The following is a 16,684-nucleotide window of genomic DNA, read 5'->3' on the forward strand; positions in this document are numbered from 1 at the left end:
AAAAAGGCAGCACGCCCGCTCCCTCCCGCTACCAGACCCACTCCAGCCGCCTCTCCGCGGGCTTCCCGGCCGACGGGAGCAGAAATAGCCTTCCTCTTCCCCGGCAGCTCGCCCCCGCCCCAACACCTCCCCTTCCCCGCCGCAGCCGGGCCCGGAGTTCCCGGTAAACAGGCGGCTTCCCCGCCCGCCCCCCGCGGGGCTGCGGCCGCGGGCCGGGGACCCGCTGACGAGAGCTGCGCCAGGGACATCAATATTTCAGTGGCTCCGAGCAGGGGGAGGGACGGGGGGACCGGGGCGGGAGGGGAGAGAGGGCGGGAAGGGGGGGGCTTGTGCAAGCAGCGACGCTCCCGAGGTTGCCAAGTGGACTTTTATTGTTTTCCACCCACTTCCAAGTCGATACTATCTGCCGTCTCATGTCCATCCTATAGCCTATATAAGCGGCTGCGCTGGGGCTGGCGGCGATGGAGTAGTTTGTGGATACGACGGGAGCGCAGGGACGGGAGGGGGGCGGGCGGGCCAGCCGCGGAATACTCGGACTCCCTGCCGTTCGCGGGCTGCTGCCGTCTGGGGAGCGGCTCCCGGGGGGAAGACACCTCGGCGTCTGGGACGGAGACACAGGTAAAGCGGTCGACGAGCACCAGCAGCCTCCTTCCCCTCTGTCTCCCTCCGCACGCCCCCATCCCTCCCGTCCGCAGGGCCGAAGCGCTGCGTGCGGCGGGACCGGTGACAGCCCGCGGGCGGGAGCGGCCAGGGCTGGCAGCGCAGAGCCGCCGCACGGAGCGGCCGTGTGTGAGGGGCGGTCAGTCGTCCGAAAGCGAGCGGCTCCGGGCATGATGCTGACCGCTGTTCCTGCAGGGAAGGGGAACTGGGAAAGGGACAGAAAAAGGGGTGCTGTCCCCTGCCCCGGTTGCCCCTCAGCCGCGCACCTCCCGTCCCGTCCCGCCGCTCCTGCCCGCAGGCCGAGCGCGGAGGCCCGCAGCGAGAGCGGGGACAGCTGTCGCGGCTCTCCAGCAGAAACTTCGGGGAAAGTTGTCGCCCCTCACCCGTGCTCCTCCGCTCCGCGGCGGGGCGGGGAGAGGCGGGGCGGAACGCCCGTCCCGGCCAGGGATCCGCTCCGCCGGGGCAACCCCAGCCTGGCCCCGCTCCGGGGCTGAGCCCCCGCCCTCCGCGGGGCCCGGCGCCGGCTGCGGGGAGGCCGAACCGCTCTGCCCGCGGGGCGGGCGCTGTGGGGCGCGGGGGCAGCGGCGGAGCACCGCGGACCCCCTGCCCCGTCCCGCTCCGCCAGCCCCCGCAGCCCGGAGCGGACTGTGCCCCGCCTTGTGTAACCTGCTAAGCGGTCGCCGCGCTTTCCGCCGCTAGTGTTTCCGATTCCACCCCCACGAGTCTCCCCACTTTCGACCCACCCCCAGTTTTCTCTTCCAGTGAAACAGGAGACCTCACACAGCAGCGGATTCTTCCTCTTCATCCCCTCATGCACTCTTCAGGTCGGACTGCAATGAGTGGACTGAGGTCTTCTGGGCTGCTGGGGCTTGTACTCTTAATGCTCTCAGCAGGATACTGCAAAGAAAAAACAGACTCCACAGATTTGAAAGACAAGCAAAGTCTCTTAAATCTCATCATGGAGATCATTCAGGAATTGAAAAGGTACCACCTGGAGAAGGACAGTGGGATGCAGTACTTCTCCAAGCATGACTATAACTTGGATCGAAGGGAAGTGGCTGACTATGGAGAGTACCAGGACGAGCAGAGAGTTGGTAAGTCACAGTCCATTTTTGTTTTCCTAGGGTGCCTCGGTGAATGAGATAGTGCATCAGGTTACTAATTTAGTATTAAGAATTCACCACTCAAAATACCTGCAGATTCCCTTTGGTATTAGAAGCAGACACAGATGGCAAATTTGGAATAGAAAACCTCCATTCACCTCTCAGAGCCTTTTACTCTCTGGATAATGAACTCAACTGAAAGTCCAACTTCCTGTGGCTTTGAACAAAACCTAATAATATGGGAAAAGACCTAAATGGGCTGAGATCAAAGAAACAAGGGATGAAAACGCTTTTTCCTGGAAGGTTACCACTTACTATCGTGTGCTTGGTTTAAGTGTTTCTTGGAAATGACCCTAGCAAGAATTCTCCTGCAGGACTTTAGTATGTCCTTAAAGACCTTACATACAGAAAGTCTTCCCTGCAGCTCAGCTTCACTGAACTGAGTTGTTCACCCTGCTTGTAGTTCCTTTTGTACTCCAGAAGTAGCACCTTTGAAATACTAGGGAACTGAGATAGTACTCCTCTGTCACTGTGCACGCTGTGACCAGCTTGGGACACTCCTGCGGTCACCCTTCTTCTCGTTTGATTGGCTCCTTTCTAACCTGCTTAGTTTGGTGATGTACTTCTGTGCACTCAGTTGAAACTTCATTTAGTTCCTCCTGCTGCCATGTCTAATTTAGTGTTCCCTGTCACTCCCAAGCCCCTGCAGTGTTACTGCTGCTCATCTGACCCCTCCAACTGAAAGTGACTTTCTGAATATTTTCCAGCAAATATCTACTCAACTTTTCCCAAACTGGCTTTTATTTTGATAGTATGCTATTTATTTTGTCTTTATTGATCTTTTAAAGCTTTATTGTACCTTTTGTCATTCTCATTCATACTGAAATATCCTCATAATTTGCATTTATTGGTGGCTGTCGTGAAGATGTTGCTTCTCTATTTGGATGATTAATGAATGCACAGAGGAGGACAATTCTGTTCTCCTTAGGGTCAACACAGGAGAGAACATTTTGTTTTACAAATGTTGAAGAGTCAAAGAGGCCAAATTAAGCAGGGAACTGTGCTGTGCACAACTCTAAATCTTATCTTGGAACGTGGTTTGGTCACCCTGTTGGTGCGAAACATTTGGCTTGTGTAGAACAGTTATCTACAAAATTAATAATCCTGCTTCAGAGCAGATTAGTTGGTAGTGTTGTTAATGATTTCAAAGCAGGATTTTTCATTCTGTTATTATGATGGAGTTTTTTCCTGCAACTCTGAAAAGGAACTACTAGTTAGAGTCTTTAATATCAGTTTTGGCATCACTTTCCTAGTGAGCTTGTCCCATGGGAAGTTTCTGAGTGAAGTATGTGTGTTTTTAATGCTCTTCATGACATAATTAGGTCAAATAGGATAAGGTCAATTTTACTTACACCGACTAAAGTTAGAAGTAAATGAAGAATGACTTTCGAGAAGTGTCTAAATTCACAAGTGAATCGGATCTGGATGGAAATGCTCTCTGCTTTATATCTGATAAGAGGTGCCAGGGGAATGAAAAAGGCTGCTCAGGCATTCATGGTCAAGTAAATAAAGCACCGTATAGTGTATCGTACACAATCAGCACTAAGCCATCAGCATAGAGTTTGTAACGGAAAGCAATCAAAGATAGCTGTAAATCAGGAAGTCACAAGCAGGGGTTAGGGCTAAAATGGATTTCAGTAAACTAGTTTCATTTTGCCATCTGCTGAACACAAAACACAAGGCGGTAAACCACAAACATAGGGAGCCAGAAGAGAGCAATTTGCTTGGAATAATTTCCTGTGAATTTTATTTACTGCTGGGGGAGGGAGGGAAGATTCCTGTAAGTAGATCAATCCGGTTTCATGATTACAGAAGAGCAGTGCTTCTACAGACATACCTGGGACAGAATAGTGGCTACATTTGCATAAGAGAATTAGGAGACACAACCCTAGACTGGAATATATCATTGAGTCTTTATTACTCATGTAATATGAAAGAATTTAAATCTAGGTAAACTTGGTAACGTAGTTCATAGAGAGCTGAAATCTCACTCTTAGTTAATAACCATTGTCATTAATGATTTCTCACCTTACAGACATTGTTCCATCAGTGCTGTGTTTCACAGAGCATTTTACGAGGTCTCCCTATGTAAAGTGACTGCTTGCAATTTGGCCTACTGTATGCAAAGGTCTTTTGCCCTCCATGCGCCTGTCAAGACATACTCGGTGATGTTGCTGGACAGAGTATTCCCTGTCTTCATACTATGCTTGGCAAGCAGTATGAAGTCCAGTGCAGCAGAATAACACTGTTCTTTTCTCTGTCCCACAGAAATAGTTCCCAGAGATCTGAGGATGAAAGACAAGTTCTTGAAGCATTTAACAGGTATGTTTTAATTTTGCATTGGTATCCATATTTCACATACTACTATAAGCTACACTGCTCTGCTTGTGAGCTGTGCTGATTCATAACTTACTTTTTTCTTTATCTTCCAGGTCCACTGTACTTTAGTCCAAAATGTAGCAAACACTTTCATCGGCTTTATCACAATACGAGGGATTGTACCATCCCAGCATGTAAGTAACAAAAGCAGGTACTTCCCTAAAATGAGAGGAAACTCTAAAATTTATTAGTCCTATCAAGTATCAGTAGTGATACAATGTCAGTATATTTTAGAGCAGTCCATATTTGTCTTTGCAGGGAATGAATTCTAAGTATTCTCTACAGCTTTGCTAGAACAGCATCAGCATTACAGAGAGGAAAATGGAAATAAAACTTTCTCATTGCAAATACACCGTGTAGAATGGCTGTAAACACTGCATCCTTAGGTACTGATGTATTTGCCTCATGGGTTCCAAACCATGTGTTTGCTTTTCCTTTCACAAATATATCATATTTAATTTTTAGTGCTGTAAATTCAAGACAGGATCACAAATCTAGGTGGGGTTATTTTACTTTTCATCGATTATTTATGCAGGACACATTTTATAGACATTTTCTATTTTGACTGTTCAGCTACCAGTCTACCAGTGATGTTGACAATGAATCTTTGCAACACTTGTCTTCAGTGAATTATAAAAGTATAGCTTGTTAGCTTAGAAAAAAAAAAGTGCTGATGGACACAACTAAGCAAAAGCCACTTGTGATACCTCATCACTGTTGGCAGCACAGAGAACTAAATAAAAATCAAACACTGACATTTATCAGTCAGTAGATGGTGACTCCAGATTCGTACTGAGGTGGACCTGTTGAGTAAGCAGATGCTATTTTAGTACAGCCTTTTCAGAATGGAAGCACACTTTATTTTACTTGTCTGAGGTCAACCAGTTGGGTCAGTAGCAGAGCTGGGAATAGAAACAAGAGTTACAGATTCCAAGTTTCTAGTATTAATAAATATTTCAGCCCAGTGCATTTTAAAGGCATATTTGGTAAGAATTGTGCACATTTTCTCCATTTGAAAGGCTTCACTTTAGGAAGTCCTTGGAAGGGCAAGGATTTCTAGATGACAGGTAACCAGATAACCCTCTGTTTTCATGGGTGGAGATGTAAGTTGTTCATAACTTGTCTGTTCTGAACAAGCAATGGTCATATTACCTTTTTCATAAGGATCACAACACAAATGTCATTTGGCTCAGCACTGATGAGTACTCCAAGCTGTGAAGCTAAAAACTAGTTGCCCTTAAAGGCTCTAAATTAGCCTTTTCCTCCTGACAGGAGACATATCCACCAACATAATGTCTGGATAATGGAGGATCATTTGTACGAGTGGCAATTATACCATAACTGTGCTGTGAGTTGGGATTGTTAACATTTCATCTCCAGAACACATTAGATGTAGTTACTCATCAATGAAATAATGCCTAACGGAAGTGAACATCACCTACGGGGCTGGATTGACTAGCATCTCTTTTAAGTAACTTTCTTCTAGGAAAATGAGACAAACAGCCTTCTTTAATTCTTCATGCACAGAATGATGTTACTTTTTGATAATGTCCTGACTTCAATTTATACTGTTCCTTGTGTGTAGAAATCTGAAGGCCAAACAGCAAAGAAACAAAAGTATCTGTGATGCTTCAAGTGTGGTGGTAGCCAGTACAAAAGCATAGTGTTAGCATACCTTCTACTACTTTGTACAGTGTAGTAGCATTGGTATCTGAAAAATAATTTATTTTCTGTCTATCCATAACCAACTTTCACAATATTTGCTTTCAGTTTTTCATGCAAATGAAAAAAAACAAAAACCTTTTTGAATAATTTCTGTAGTTTTGCATTGGTTCTGTGTCTTACTATGAATGCATCAAAAAGTTGAAGGCACCTAAAATATGAACGACTAACAATAGGACTTCTGTGGAAAAAACATTTTTAGTTTTAAGATGAAACTTCATACTCCTATGAATGTTTATGATGTGGTCATCCACTTGGGCTGGACTTAAGATTTGTATGCATAGAAGATGTTATTTATCTAATTCAACAATGTTCCCAGGAAGAAAATCTGTTGGAGAGTGGCATTACTTAATAATAATTGACAGACTTGCTCATTGAAGGCTGGATTTCAAAGGTGGATGAGCACTATTTATTCTTTCTCTAATATGGAAATACTAGAGTCACATGTTTAGATCCTGCACGGAAGCACAGGCACAGATGTATAAATTTTTATACTTACATACATACACTTGGAGAGCCTCCAAGCACTTTCATGCTGTTTGTTTACAGATAGAACATGTGCAGAAGTCAGTTGCATACTTAGACGTGCCATTAGACATGGCTTTTAGTTATTACCCAATTTTTACACATTCCTCGTTGATTTTTATTCTGTTGCAAACGAAGGTATTCATTGAACTTGCTATGACACTAATTTGCACATTGAAAATAATTTTGATTTTTAAAGGCAAATTTGATTACTTTGGTAATCTAGTCATGCTTTTTTTTTTTTTTTTTTTCATACAGACTATAAAAGATGTGCCAGGCTTCTTACTCGATTGGCAGTAAGCCCTATGTGCATGGAAGGATAAAGGTAAGCTTTTTCTTAGCAGAAATGACATTCCACTGCATAGCAAAGCAGCAACTGTTGTATTTCATACATGAAAATTCATGGGAGTGTAATAACAACTGTCCTTTTGATAAGGTATTCCCCTTCCTGAGGACTTGAAGTAACTGGCTTAATCTGGCAAATTTTGGCATTAAGGAAAGGGTACCCCCTACTGGAAGTCATTACATAAATGTCCATGTGCATCATCTGTGAATTATTTATAGCAGCATACAGTTAGCAGATAGTGAATTTGTTGTTACAGAAAAACACAGCAGCTGTGGCTTATTTTTCAAGAGTTTACTCAGTACACAATTGCCTGTATTGGCAGCAGCAGCCACCCTTTTATGTGTGCAGCTGTAGATCTGTGCTGTACTCAGTAGTATGAGTTAATATATACATAGCTATACACATCAAAGCTTCTTAAATGCAGATAGGTCACAGGTGCTTTTAAAGTAATTCAGTTAAAAGGTATTGATAGTAGCATTGATAAACTATCTTCCAGCTATTTGGATTTTTTCGAATTTCCTTGTGTACACCTCTCATGTCTAGAGGTTAATTCTCTCCTTCTTTGCCTAGATGGGCCTCTATTTCCCACAAACACTTGGGAAATTTCATCATGCACCAAAACAAAAACAAAAGGCAATCAACCAAACAAAAAATTACTCCCAAACTATCTGTAGAGAACTGTAACATGAAGGACTAATTTATGTTCTGTCCTCAACCTTTACCTGAGACAAAATGTGATCTTGGACAAAGGGATAAATATTAACCATGTAGATTTGTCAGTAACAAATGCTGTCAAACCAAGATGCTTTAACTCTGTGACAGAATACACATCTTGTGGAAGGAATCTGTGAGGAAAGTAATAAATATTAAGCATTTTATTTTATTTTATTTTAAGCATTGACACTGTTTTCCACTTCACTCTCACAAGCAAGCTGGGGAAATAGGATCAAGATAAATGTAAAAATGACTGGAAAAAGATACATAAGTAAGTTATTAGTGCTTCATTGTCAAAACTGGAAAAATGTACTGACCAATGTCACACAGCTTCATTATGGGTTTGATATTGTTCAGTATATTGTTCAGTATTTTCATTAATAACTTGGGTGGTGGAATACTGTATTCATGTATTTCAGTATTACAGGACAAGCAACCATGATACAGTACAACCTTGAAATTAAAAACAATCTTGGAAAATAAGCCAAATAGTCTAAAACCAGGATAACAGATAAAGAGCAGAATTATGAAGTCCTGTAGGATTATTCGACTGCAGAAATACATGGAATTTGGTGTATAGTTAGATAGTGCTGTTGAAAACAAGAGGTTGTTGTGGACTGCAAACTAAGCAAGTCAGCAGTGTTACACTTGAAAGTCAAACAATACTGGAATGTATAAGTAGAATCATTGTTTATGAAACTCCTGACACAATTACTGTTATTGGAATACTGTATTTAAGTAAGGGCACCACACTTGAAGACATACAGGTTCTTCTTGTATGAGTCCAAAGAAGAGCAACGTGCATGGCCAAAGGCTTAGAAAACTCAGTGTACAAGAACAGTTACAGGAATTAGGATTATTTAATCTAAAGGAAACATGACTGCAGGAAAACCTGATGGAGCTATTCAATTTCAAGAAAGTTTCTACAAGTCATTAATTTGTTTAACTTCTCAAATAGGTGAATAATATTATTACCAATACTAACAAGCAGATACATCAGAGTGTGAAATTATTTCCTCCCTTTCTTTAGAAAATTTTATCCGTATCTTAACAAACTGCCATGTAAACATGAAATTGTAATATGAAGGAATAGCAACTAAAGTAGTTCACATCTCAAGCTGGGAGTCTATTTAAAAATATCCTTTTCTCAAACAACCTTTGCTTAAAATATTTCAATGTCAGCAACAACTGTCCACTTCTTTTATTCACACAGACACAAATCAGTGGTGGTAGACTCCTTAAGCAGCCTCACTTAGCAGAAAGGAAAGACTGTCCTCTACCACATGCATCTGGAGATGCACAGGTGTCTGTAAGATTCAGCCTCTTTTCTCCTCAAGGCTTTTCCACTGCACCAGTTCAATTTGTGTGAAACAAATTAGGTTTCCTGTTTTGTTCAGTATCTGATTTTTGTTTCATTGGATGTTTATAAGAGGGTTGGACTATAGTTGGACTATTACTTTGGTAAACTAGTACTTTTGTTGGATTTTTCAGATCTGTGGACATCTATCGTGTTCAGAGATCAGTTTGGAGAGAAGGAAAAATAAAAATTTATTTTTATTTGTACTTTTAGTGCCTTTTGGACTAGCAGAGCTTTAAAACACACAAGACATTGAAACTCAGAGCTAAGATCAAAGAAGAAAATAATATGTGAAAACAGGAGTTAGACATATTGCTGTGACAGCACATACCTACGTGGGCACTTGTGTGTTTATGGTGCAACATATCTTGTGGAGCCTTAACTTTTTCTCATGTATCCTATGCATATGTAACTGAGCTCCATCTTCTCCTTTTTTTAGAATGTATGTTCCCTTTCTGCCTGTCCTACAGACATAAGCAATGCAAGGACCCAGTAACAGTCCTTCAACTTGTTGAGATAGTATGAGTGAAGCCAGAGCAGCAGATTTGTATTATCACATCTCCCAGTAGTTCTTTTTTTTTTTTCCAGTCAGCCTCCCAGGCTGTATTCCCTGGCTGCCACCAGCACCATCTCTAATTAATTTTATTCCGTAACCCCTTTTCATGGTCAATGCAGCTATGCTAGAGTCCTGTCCTTGATGCTTCTTTGTTTTGTTCTGTTCTTCAGCCTCCTTCTTCTGCCAGCTTCCTAATAGTTCCCATGTTACATGCTTGCTTTGCTCCACTCCACGCAGATACATCCCCCAACTGTTAGGTTGTCCATATCTGCAGTAGGTATGAGATGCCAGGAGCACAGTTCCCGAAGTCTTCACCTAAATGAAGTTCACAATTCAGATCATGAGCAGTTCTGGTGACAGACAGTGATGAATCTGAAAACCCCTTTGACAGCTTTGGTCACAGCCACTTTGGCTACAGTCATACAGATTTTACTGCTTCTGTTTGAAAACTTCAGGTGCTACTGTTGGTGCTCCATCCCTTTTCCTTTACCTGTTCTATACGAGTTTGCTGGAGGCCAACACTGATCTCATAACTTAAACTGAAAACTCCTTGCACTATAAGGAGAAGTTCAGGGACTAAGGGCTGCATTATCACATCTTACTACATACTTCTGTTTTGGAGATTTTGTCTAATTTCTGTACTGACAAATATTATTGGGGTTTTAAAAACTTTTAAAGCATCTACAGTTATTTCAAATAAACAAAGTAAAACTAATGACATACATTTACACTAATAAATACAAGACTGGTGCAAGTAGTTGGAGTCTCAGGCTACGCAGAGAAAATGAGGTTTATACATTATAAAAAGTGTATTAAAGAAATCTACCAGTTGCTTGCTCCCTTAAGATGCAGATGCAAATAATTAATATTTGTACATACAGGTCAAATACTCGTTGCAAAATTTGTAATAAGCTTAAAACTGAAATTTCCTTTGGAACTTCGAAAAATCTGTGTAAACTCCTCAAGATGTATTGACCATACTAGTAATGTATGGGACAAATGCTGAAAATACAAGATAAAGCTGGAAACTTAAAATACTCCACTAAATATCCCATTCCTATACACCATATTATATATCAAATTTTTCAAATTATTCTTAAACCAATATATTTGGGCACTTGAATTTTGCTTCAAATATTTTGTAACAATGGAAACAACAGCCCTTAGTTGAATTCTCCCTTAGACTGCTGATTTCTCAGAGTAACATGGAGTGCATTGAAATGTCAGACACTTGAATTCCATAAAAGTGAAGGTGAAATTAAGATAAGAGGATTGTGTATTATTCAGTGGAGGCCTGCTTTTTTCTAGAAAGTATAGCTTGATCTGTTTTATACAGCTGCTCAGGGCATGTTCAGTCACCTCTTCATGATGCCAGGAATTGGTTCCCAAGTAAACTAATTTAAGACTTTTCTCAGAACTACTGCTTTGAGTTAAAAAGGCAGCCAGTGTGCATGGTTACTAGTATGGCATCATCCAGGTTTATTAAAAGGCAGCTCACAGTTTTCCTTGCTGAGAGATGTCTGTGGCTAGTATCAGATGGAACATTCAGAGCTTCATAATCTTCAGTGCATGGATGTCTGTGATCACATTACAGCAGAATTCCATCTGGGTGTGCACACTTGGGAAAAGAATTTTTTATATGTAAGTATGAGGAGATTCTGCTATAAAATCCTACTGGGAGAGTATTTTAAAGTTTATATTGATATTTAAACCACTAAATTCTTCTCATATAGATTAGCTTTTTCTTACTGAGTTTATCATCATGCACAGGTAATAACCAGAATCAAATTTGGAAAGCTGTAATATACCTTTACACTAGCTTTCATTTGTGCTTTTAAAAATTAGCAGTTGGCTGGGGAGTTGTATAGTTACCTATGTTCTCACCAGAAGCTGTAGTCAAATGGCATTCAGGATCTCCACTAAGACTATCCATCATCCTTCAGCTGAGTTCCAGCCTAATAGTCCTAGACTGATGCATATAACACACTATGAAATTAAAAAAAAAAAAAAAAAAGCACTAGAACAGATTTGTCAATGCTGAAAACCTGGGCTCTGTTGAAGGGTTTCTGAAAATGCCAGGGGTTTAGAAAACTGTGAGTTAGCTGATACAAAACTGTCAAGTTACCCATACCAAAGGAGATGTAGATGAGATGACAAATGAGCATCCTAACCACGGTTTTTCACCCCCAGTGAGCTGCATATTCCCATTAGTAATGAAAAGTTTTTATTGCATTTTCAGTGTTCAACTTGTAGATTGTACCACACACTGATCACACCAAAAGCAGGTTAATTTCTTCTAAACATCACTTTTTAACATCATAGCTTAAATAGGGTACAGTAGGAGCATACATACAGAAAATAAGCTAGATGAAAATGCAAGACAAGGAAAATTTACATCAGTTTCCCCCTCTAAGAAAGGATATTAAAAAAAAAATAGAAGTAATTGTCCTATCTGCAAAGCCAGAAAAAACCCCTAGATTACATTAAGATTTTCTGTAACATTATTACATTTCCTAAATAGCTTTCAAAAATTGCAAAACTAAACGTTTAAATACTACTAACAAGTATTTCTGTATGCACCAATAGCTTGATTTTTAATGGATTATGTCAAGTCCAACTGACTTCGCATACAAATGATTCCATTACAAATTATACTTAAGCAGTAGAAAATGTAGAGAAGCTCAGAGTATCAGAGAATTCACACTGATCGTGGGGAAGGCAGTTACCTATGTTCAGTCAGACAGTATGAAAGTTTTAACTGTAAAAAATATCATCATCAGAATTCTAGTATCAGATTATCACCGTTTTTTATCTCCCCCATGATGGCTGTAAGACACCAAAGCTTCATTTGGATCTGTTTGCATGTAAGAGTCTTTCAGCTGTGTAGTTCCTCCTGACTGAAAAAATATTGTACATTTTTTATTTCTAAATAAGAACAAGAACAGGCACAGAAACACTTGAAACTGGGTGACAGACTTGCAACATTCAGCGCTTACCTGTGTAGAAGAGGATAGACTTCCAGATATGTGTATGTGCAGTTACACTACATTTTCTTACAAGCTTTAAAGGTGTGGCAGAGTAAGGCTGTGAAAAAAGGTCCTTCACTGCTCAACTTTGGAATCAATATTTCTAGAATACAGACAAAATACATAAGCAATGTGGAAACGTGTAATTTTTTATTGGTGATTTTGATATCAGTGTCATAGGCATGATTGTGATTTCATTCCAAGACACTCTTCTGGAAGACTTCAGGCAGCAAATTGAACCACTGCAGCTCCTGCTTAGTTTGTGGTGGCTAAGTTTTGGCATGTTCTAGGGGCTATAGTTATACAACCAACTCTTAAAAAGTCACTTCTATTTGGTTCTTGTCTATATGAATCCAAGTTTCTTCACAAAAGGGCCCAACGAAACATCAAATCCTTCCTAGATCCGTCAAACTGGACACGCCATGAACAGCTCCTGACACCCAGGCATTTAGACAGCATTCTGCAATCTGTTAATGCTGTTCCTGAGGTTTATTAACTTCTTGACTTCACTGATGCAGTCATTGGAACAGATTAACTATGAGCACATTTTTGATAGGTAGAACTGGATTTTCCTAGTGTCTATCAGAAATGAACCATCATAAAAAATTATGCTTTTCAGATTTTTAGCCTTGATTAAGAAAGCATTAATGTTACAGTCAGGCTGATACGAACTCAGGTACATCTAAAATTCACTACTGATCTTTCCAAAGTTATTACTGAATTGTCCAGTTTTATTTACTATTTTCACAATGATAAACGCATTCTCAAACACAAGTATGTGAGTATAAAAATGATGAAAGGCAATTTCTTCTTTCTTTTAATCCACCAGATGTTATTACCACGACAAGGAACACCAAGAACCAAGAGAAGTGCCTTGGAAACCAACAGGGAAACAGAACTTACTACCTTTTAGCGAATTCCATTGTGAACAAGAGATTTATTTTTGCAGATTGACAGACTACTTCCCATAATTCTTTTAACATGCGTTTTGTATGTCATCGACAGTTTGCAGATTGACATTCTTTACAGTAGCATAACTGCCAGTAGTACTTAATGCTCCATACTTAAAAACACACTACAATTGATGTGTAATGCTGCCAAAAATTATGTAAACACAAATATTTCACCAAGAAAATTCATGTTCTGTTGCTTAATTCTAGAGTTTTAAGGAATGTTTGTTTGTATATCTAGAACTACTAAAGATCTGCTCCACAGTAGTTGTGGTCACTTGATATCCTTCATGCTTATGCAATTTTTTAAAAGTTTGGTTAAAACAGACTTGCATTGGGGTCACATTGTACCCTGGCGTACAAACTGCATGACAAACAGGAATGTTATTCCAAGTAGACATACTTTTTGGACAGTGGAGCATGGATTTTGTACACAAACACAAGCTGCCATTAATTTACTTTATATAATAAATGTATAAAACATTCCAGCGAACGTGCAATATGTAAATACTGTAAATAACAAGCATAAGTAATAAAGTGTTTGGTATTAAGTTGTTCTCAGTTTGCTTTCTGGTCACTGAATGCAGGTAAACAAACTACCTTCTGGTAGCTACTGTCATTTATCCACACTTAAATCTCTTTCCACAAAGAATTCTCTTGTGTAAGAAGGAAAGGTGTACTCACTTCAGAGTTCAGTAACCTGGGCATCCTGGATTTATGAGGATGGATAGATCTGTGTGTTTCAAGCCCACAGAATGCCCAGACTACAAGGCTGCTCAAGTTCTCTACAGTTTTATGAAATGGAGTATTTTTTAAGACTAACAGATGTTTTGAGGTTTTTTTTTCTGGGTTTTGGCTTTGGTTTGGGGAGGGACTTTTTGTTTGTTTTCTAATAATGTGCAGTCTGTTCATGATACTGCAAAGCAATCTAATCAGAAAATATCCAGGAAATCATTTTAGTCTCGTAGAATTTTTAAGGAGTTAGTGTTACTCCAAAAACTTTGACATACATTTCCCTTTCTTCCTTAAATCAGATATGAAATCCAGTTGTCACAGTAAAATGACTCAAACAGGAAGAAAAATTATATGTGCAACCTATAAATCCATGTATTGGATTTGCATGGCCAGGTTTTGGTAGTGGAGGGGCTACAAGGGTGGCTTCTGGGAGCAGCTGCCAGAAGCTTCCTCCATCTCCAGCAGAGCCAATGCCAGACAGCTCCAGGATGGATGTGCTGGGCCAATTAGAAATGGTAACACCTACGGGATAACACAGTTGAAAAGGGAAAAGTTACTGCACAGTTGTAATTGCAGCCAGAGAAGAGCAGGGTGAGAACATGAGAGGAACAGCCCTGCAGACACCAGGGTCAGTGCAGGAGGGGCAGGAGCTGCTCCAGGCACCAGAGCTGAGATTCCCCTGCAGCCCATGGGGCAGCCCATGGTGAGGCAGCTGTGCCCCTGCAGCCCATGGGGATCCACAGGGATGCAGAGATCCACCTGCAGCCCACGGAGGAGACCCACACTGGAGCAGGTGGATGCCTGAGAGGAGGCTGTGACCCTGTGGGAGGCCCGTGCTGGAGCAGGGTCCTGGCAGGGACCTGCAGACCTCTGGAGAGGAGCCCACACTGGAGCAGGTTTGCAGTGGGACTTGTGACCCTGTGGGGGACCCAGGCTGGAGCAGCCTGTGCCTGAGGGACTTCTCTCTCCACACTGCAGCAGTTTGGGGGGAGGACTGGTGCCTGTGGGATAGAGAAGTTGGAGAAGTTCATAGAGAACTATTTCCAGTGGGAGGGACCCATGTTGCAGTAGGAGAAGGATTCAGAAACAACCTGGGATCAACTGACTATAACCGCCATTCTCATCTTCCTGCAATGCTGGGGGAGGAGGAAGAGCTGGAAGGAGGAGTTGGAGAAAGGTATTTTTAAGGTCTTATTTTACTTCTCATCACCCTGCACTGAATTTGTTAGTAATAATTTCAGTAAAAATCTCCAGCTTCAGTCTGTGTTGCCCATGACACTATTCGGTGAGTGACCTCTCCCATTTCTTCTCACCCCATGAACCCTTCATTTTATTTTCTGTCCCCTGTCCAATTGCAGAGGGAAGCAAGAGAGAGGTTCTCTTGGGTGCCTGGCATCCAGCCAGGGCCAACCTATTACAATGAACCACTTTTATCTTAATACTGGCATTTATAGTTTCCGTTCTATCCTCAGTTTGAACCACAAAATGTAAAACCAAAACCAAACGTGACCCTCCCCACCCTGAGAATGATAGGAGCTGAGATTTTGGGAACTGACGCGTCAAGATCCTTCAGCATCCAACTCTTCAGAAGAAGATATGGCACAAGACAAAATCCCATCCTGTGGCTGTATTTAGCAGGGGAGAAGTACATATTTTTATTTGCTTTCAGTGATGATTAAATGCTAAGTTCCATGTCTCAGTGGATGCAATACATGCCTGCAGAAAATACGGTTGTTAAAGGAATCAGCTTCTATGGGATTCACTAAAGCTGCCTATCTGCAGTAAACGTGGGTGGAACTCTGTGCTTTGCTGTGGTTCCACTGACCAGAGCACAGGCTAACACTTAACATGGGAGTTTAAAATATTGTGTGAAGCTTTCTTTTCCTAGTAGGATACCCAAAATCTGGCTAAACAAAAACCTTCTAGAAAATCTCCTTTAATAAGCTGCTATTTTCCTTTTACATTATTTAATCAATTAACATAGATAAATTAATCCCCTAGAAGTTTTCTCTAGATTTAGCAGAAGCCATCATGATCTGACAGAAAACACACCTATACTACACTATAGCAGATTTTTTTTTTTTAGTCTTAACTTTACCACTTTTAACAAGCTGTGGGGGCAGGGAGGGAGAAACAGGAGTTAGTTCTTATTTTTTCATTCAAAATTACATTTTTCATGAGTGGTATTTTGGATGTGTGAGCGCTTAGTCATCTGTATGATACATGATTTGTGTCTTAATCCTGTTTCAACTGTTTCTCTTTGAACCCAAATAATTGTTCTGTGCAATTCTGTCCTTCCTGTTCTGTATCCTGGGCTTCTACAAATTTGTATAAAAGACCACAGTGCTCTTTCCCCTCTTCCATTAAAAAACCTACTAATTATAAAAATAAATCAACCAGCTTATTCTTCCTAGTAGAGGTGGTGAATTATTAAGTCACTAGATTGCTTGCTGAAAGTCTGTCTCAAGGCTGAAACTTTTAAAATGTGAACTGAATTTAACACGAGTTTCGACTTAGTATCACTTTACAGGAAGATTCCTAAGCCCAGTGA

General features: G+C 41.0%; 1 protein-coding gene across 1 annotated transcript; it reads left to right on the forward strand.

The window, feature by feature from the left end:
- The first annotated feature begins 526 nt into the window (after window positions 1-526).
- Window positions 527-14,782, forward strand: ALKAL2 (ALK and LTK ligand 2). Its single transcript, XM_041477510.1, has 6 exons — window positions 527-618; window positions 1,423-1,754; window positions 4,092-4,145; window positions 4,256-4,336; window positions 6,708-6,774; window positions 13,278-14,782. The coding sequence occupies exons 2-5, from the start codon at window positions 1,472-1,474 to the stop codon at window positions 6,770-6,772; spliced, it is 483 nt and encodes a 160-aa protein (XP_041333444.1). The 5' UTR covers window positions 527-618; window positions 1,423-1,471; the 3' UTR covers window positions 6,773-6,774; window positions 13,278-14,782.
- Window positions 14,783-16,684: the final 1,902 nt, after the last annotated feature.

The sequence above is a fragment of the Pyrgilauda ruficollis genome, unplaced genomic scaffold (genome assembly GCF_017590135.1).
Source record: "Pyrgilauda ruficollis isolate IOZ18807 unplaced genomic scaffold, ASM1759013v1 scaffold40, whole genome shotgun sequence".
NCBI lineage: Eukaryota > Metazoa > Chordata > Aves > Passeriformes > Passeridae > Pyrgilauda > Pyrgilauda ruficollis.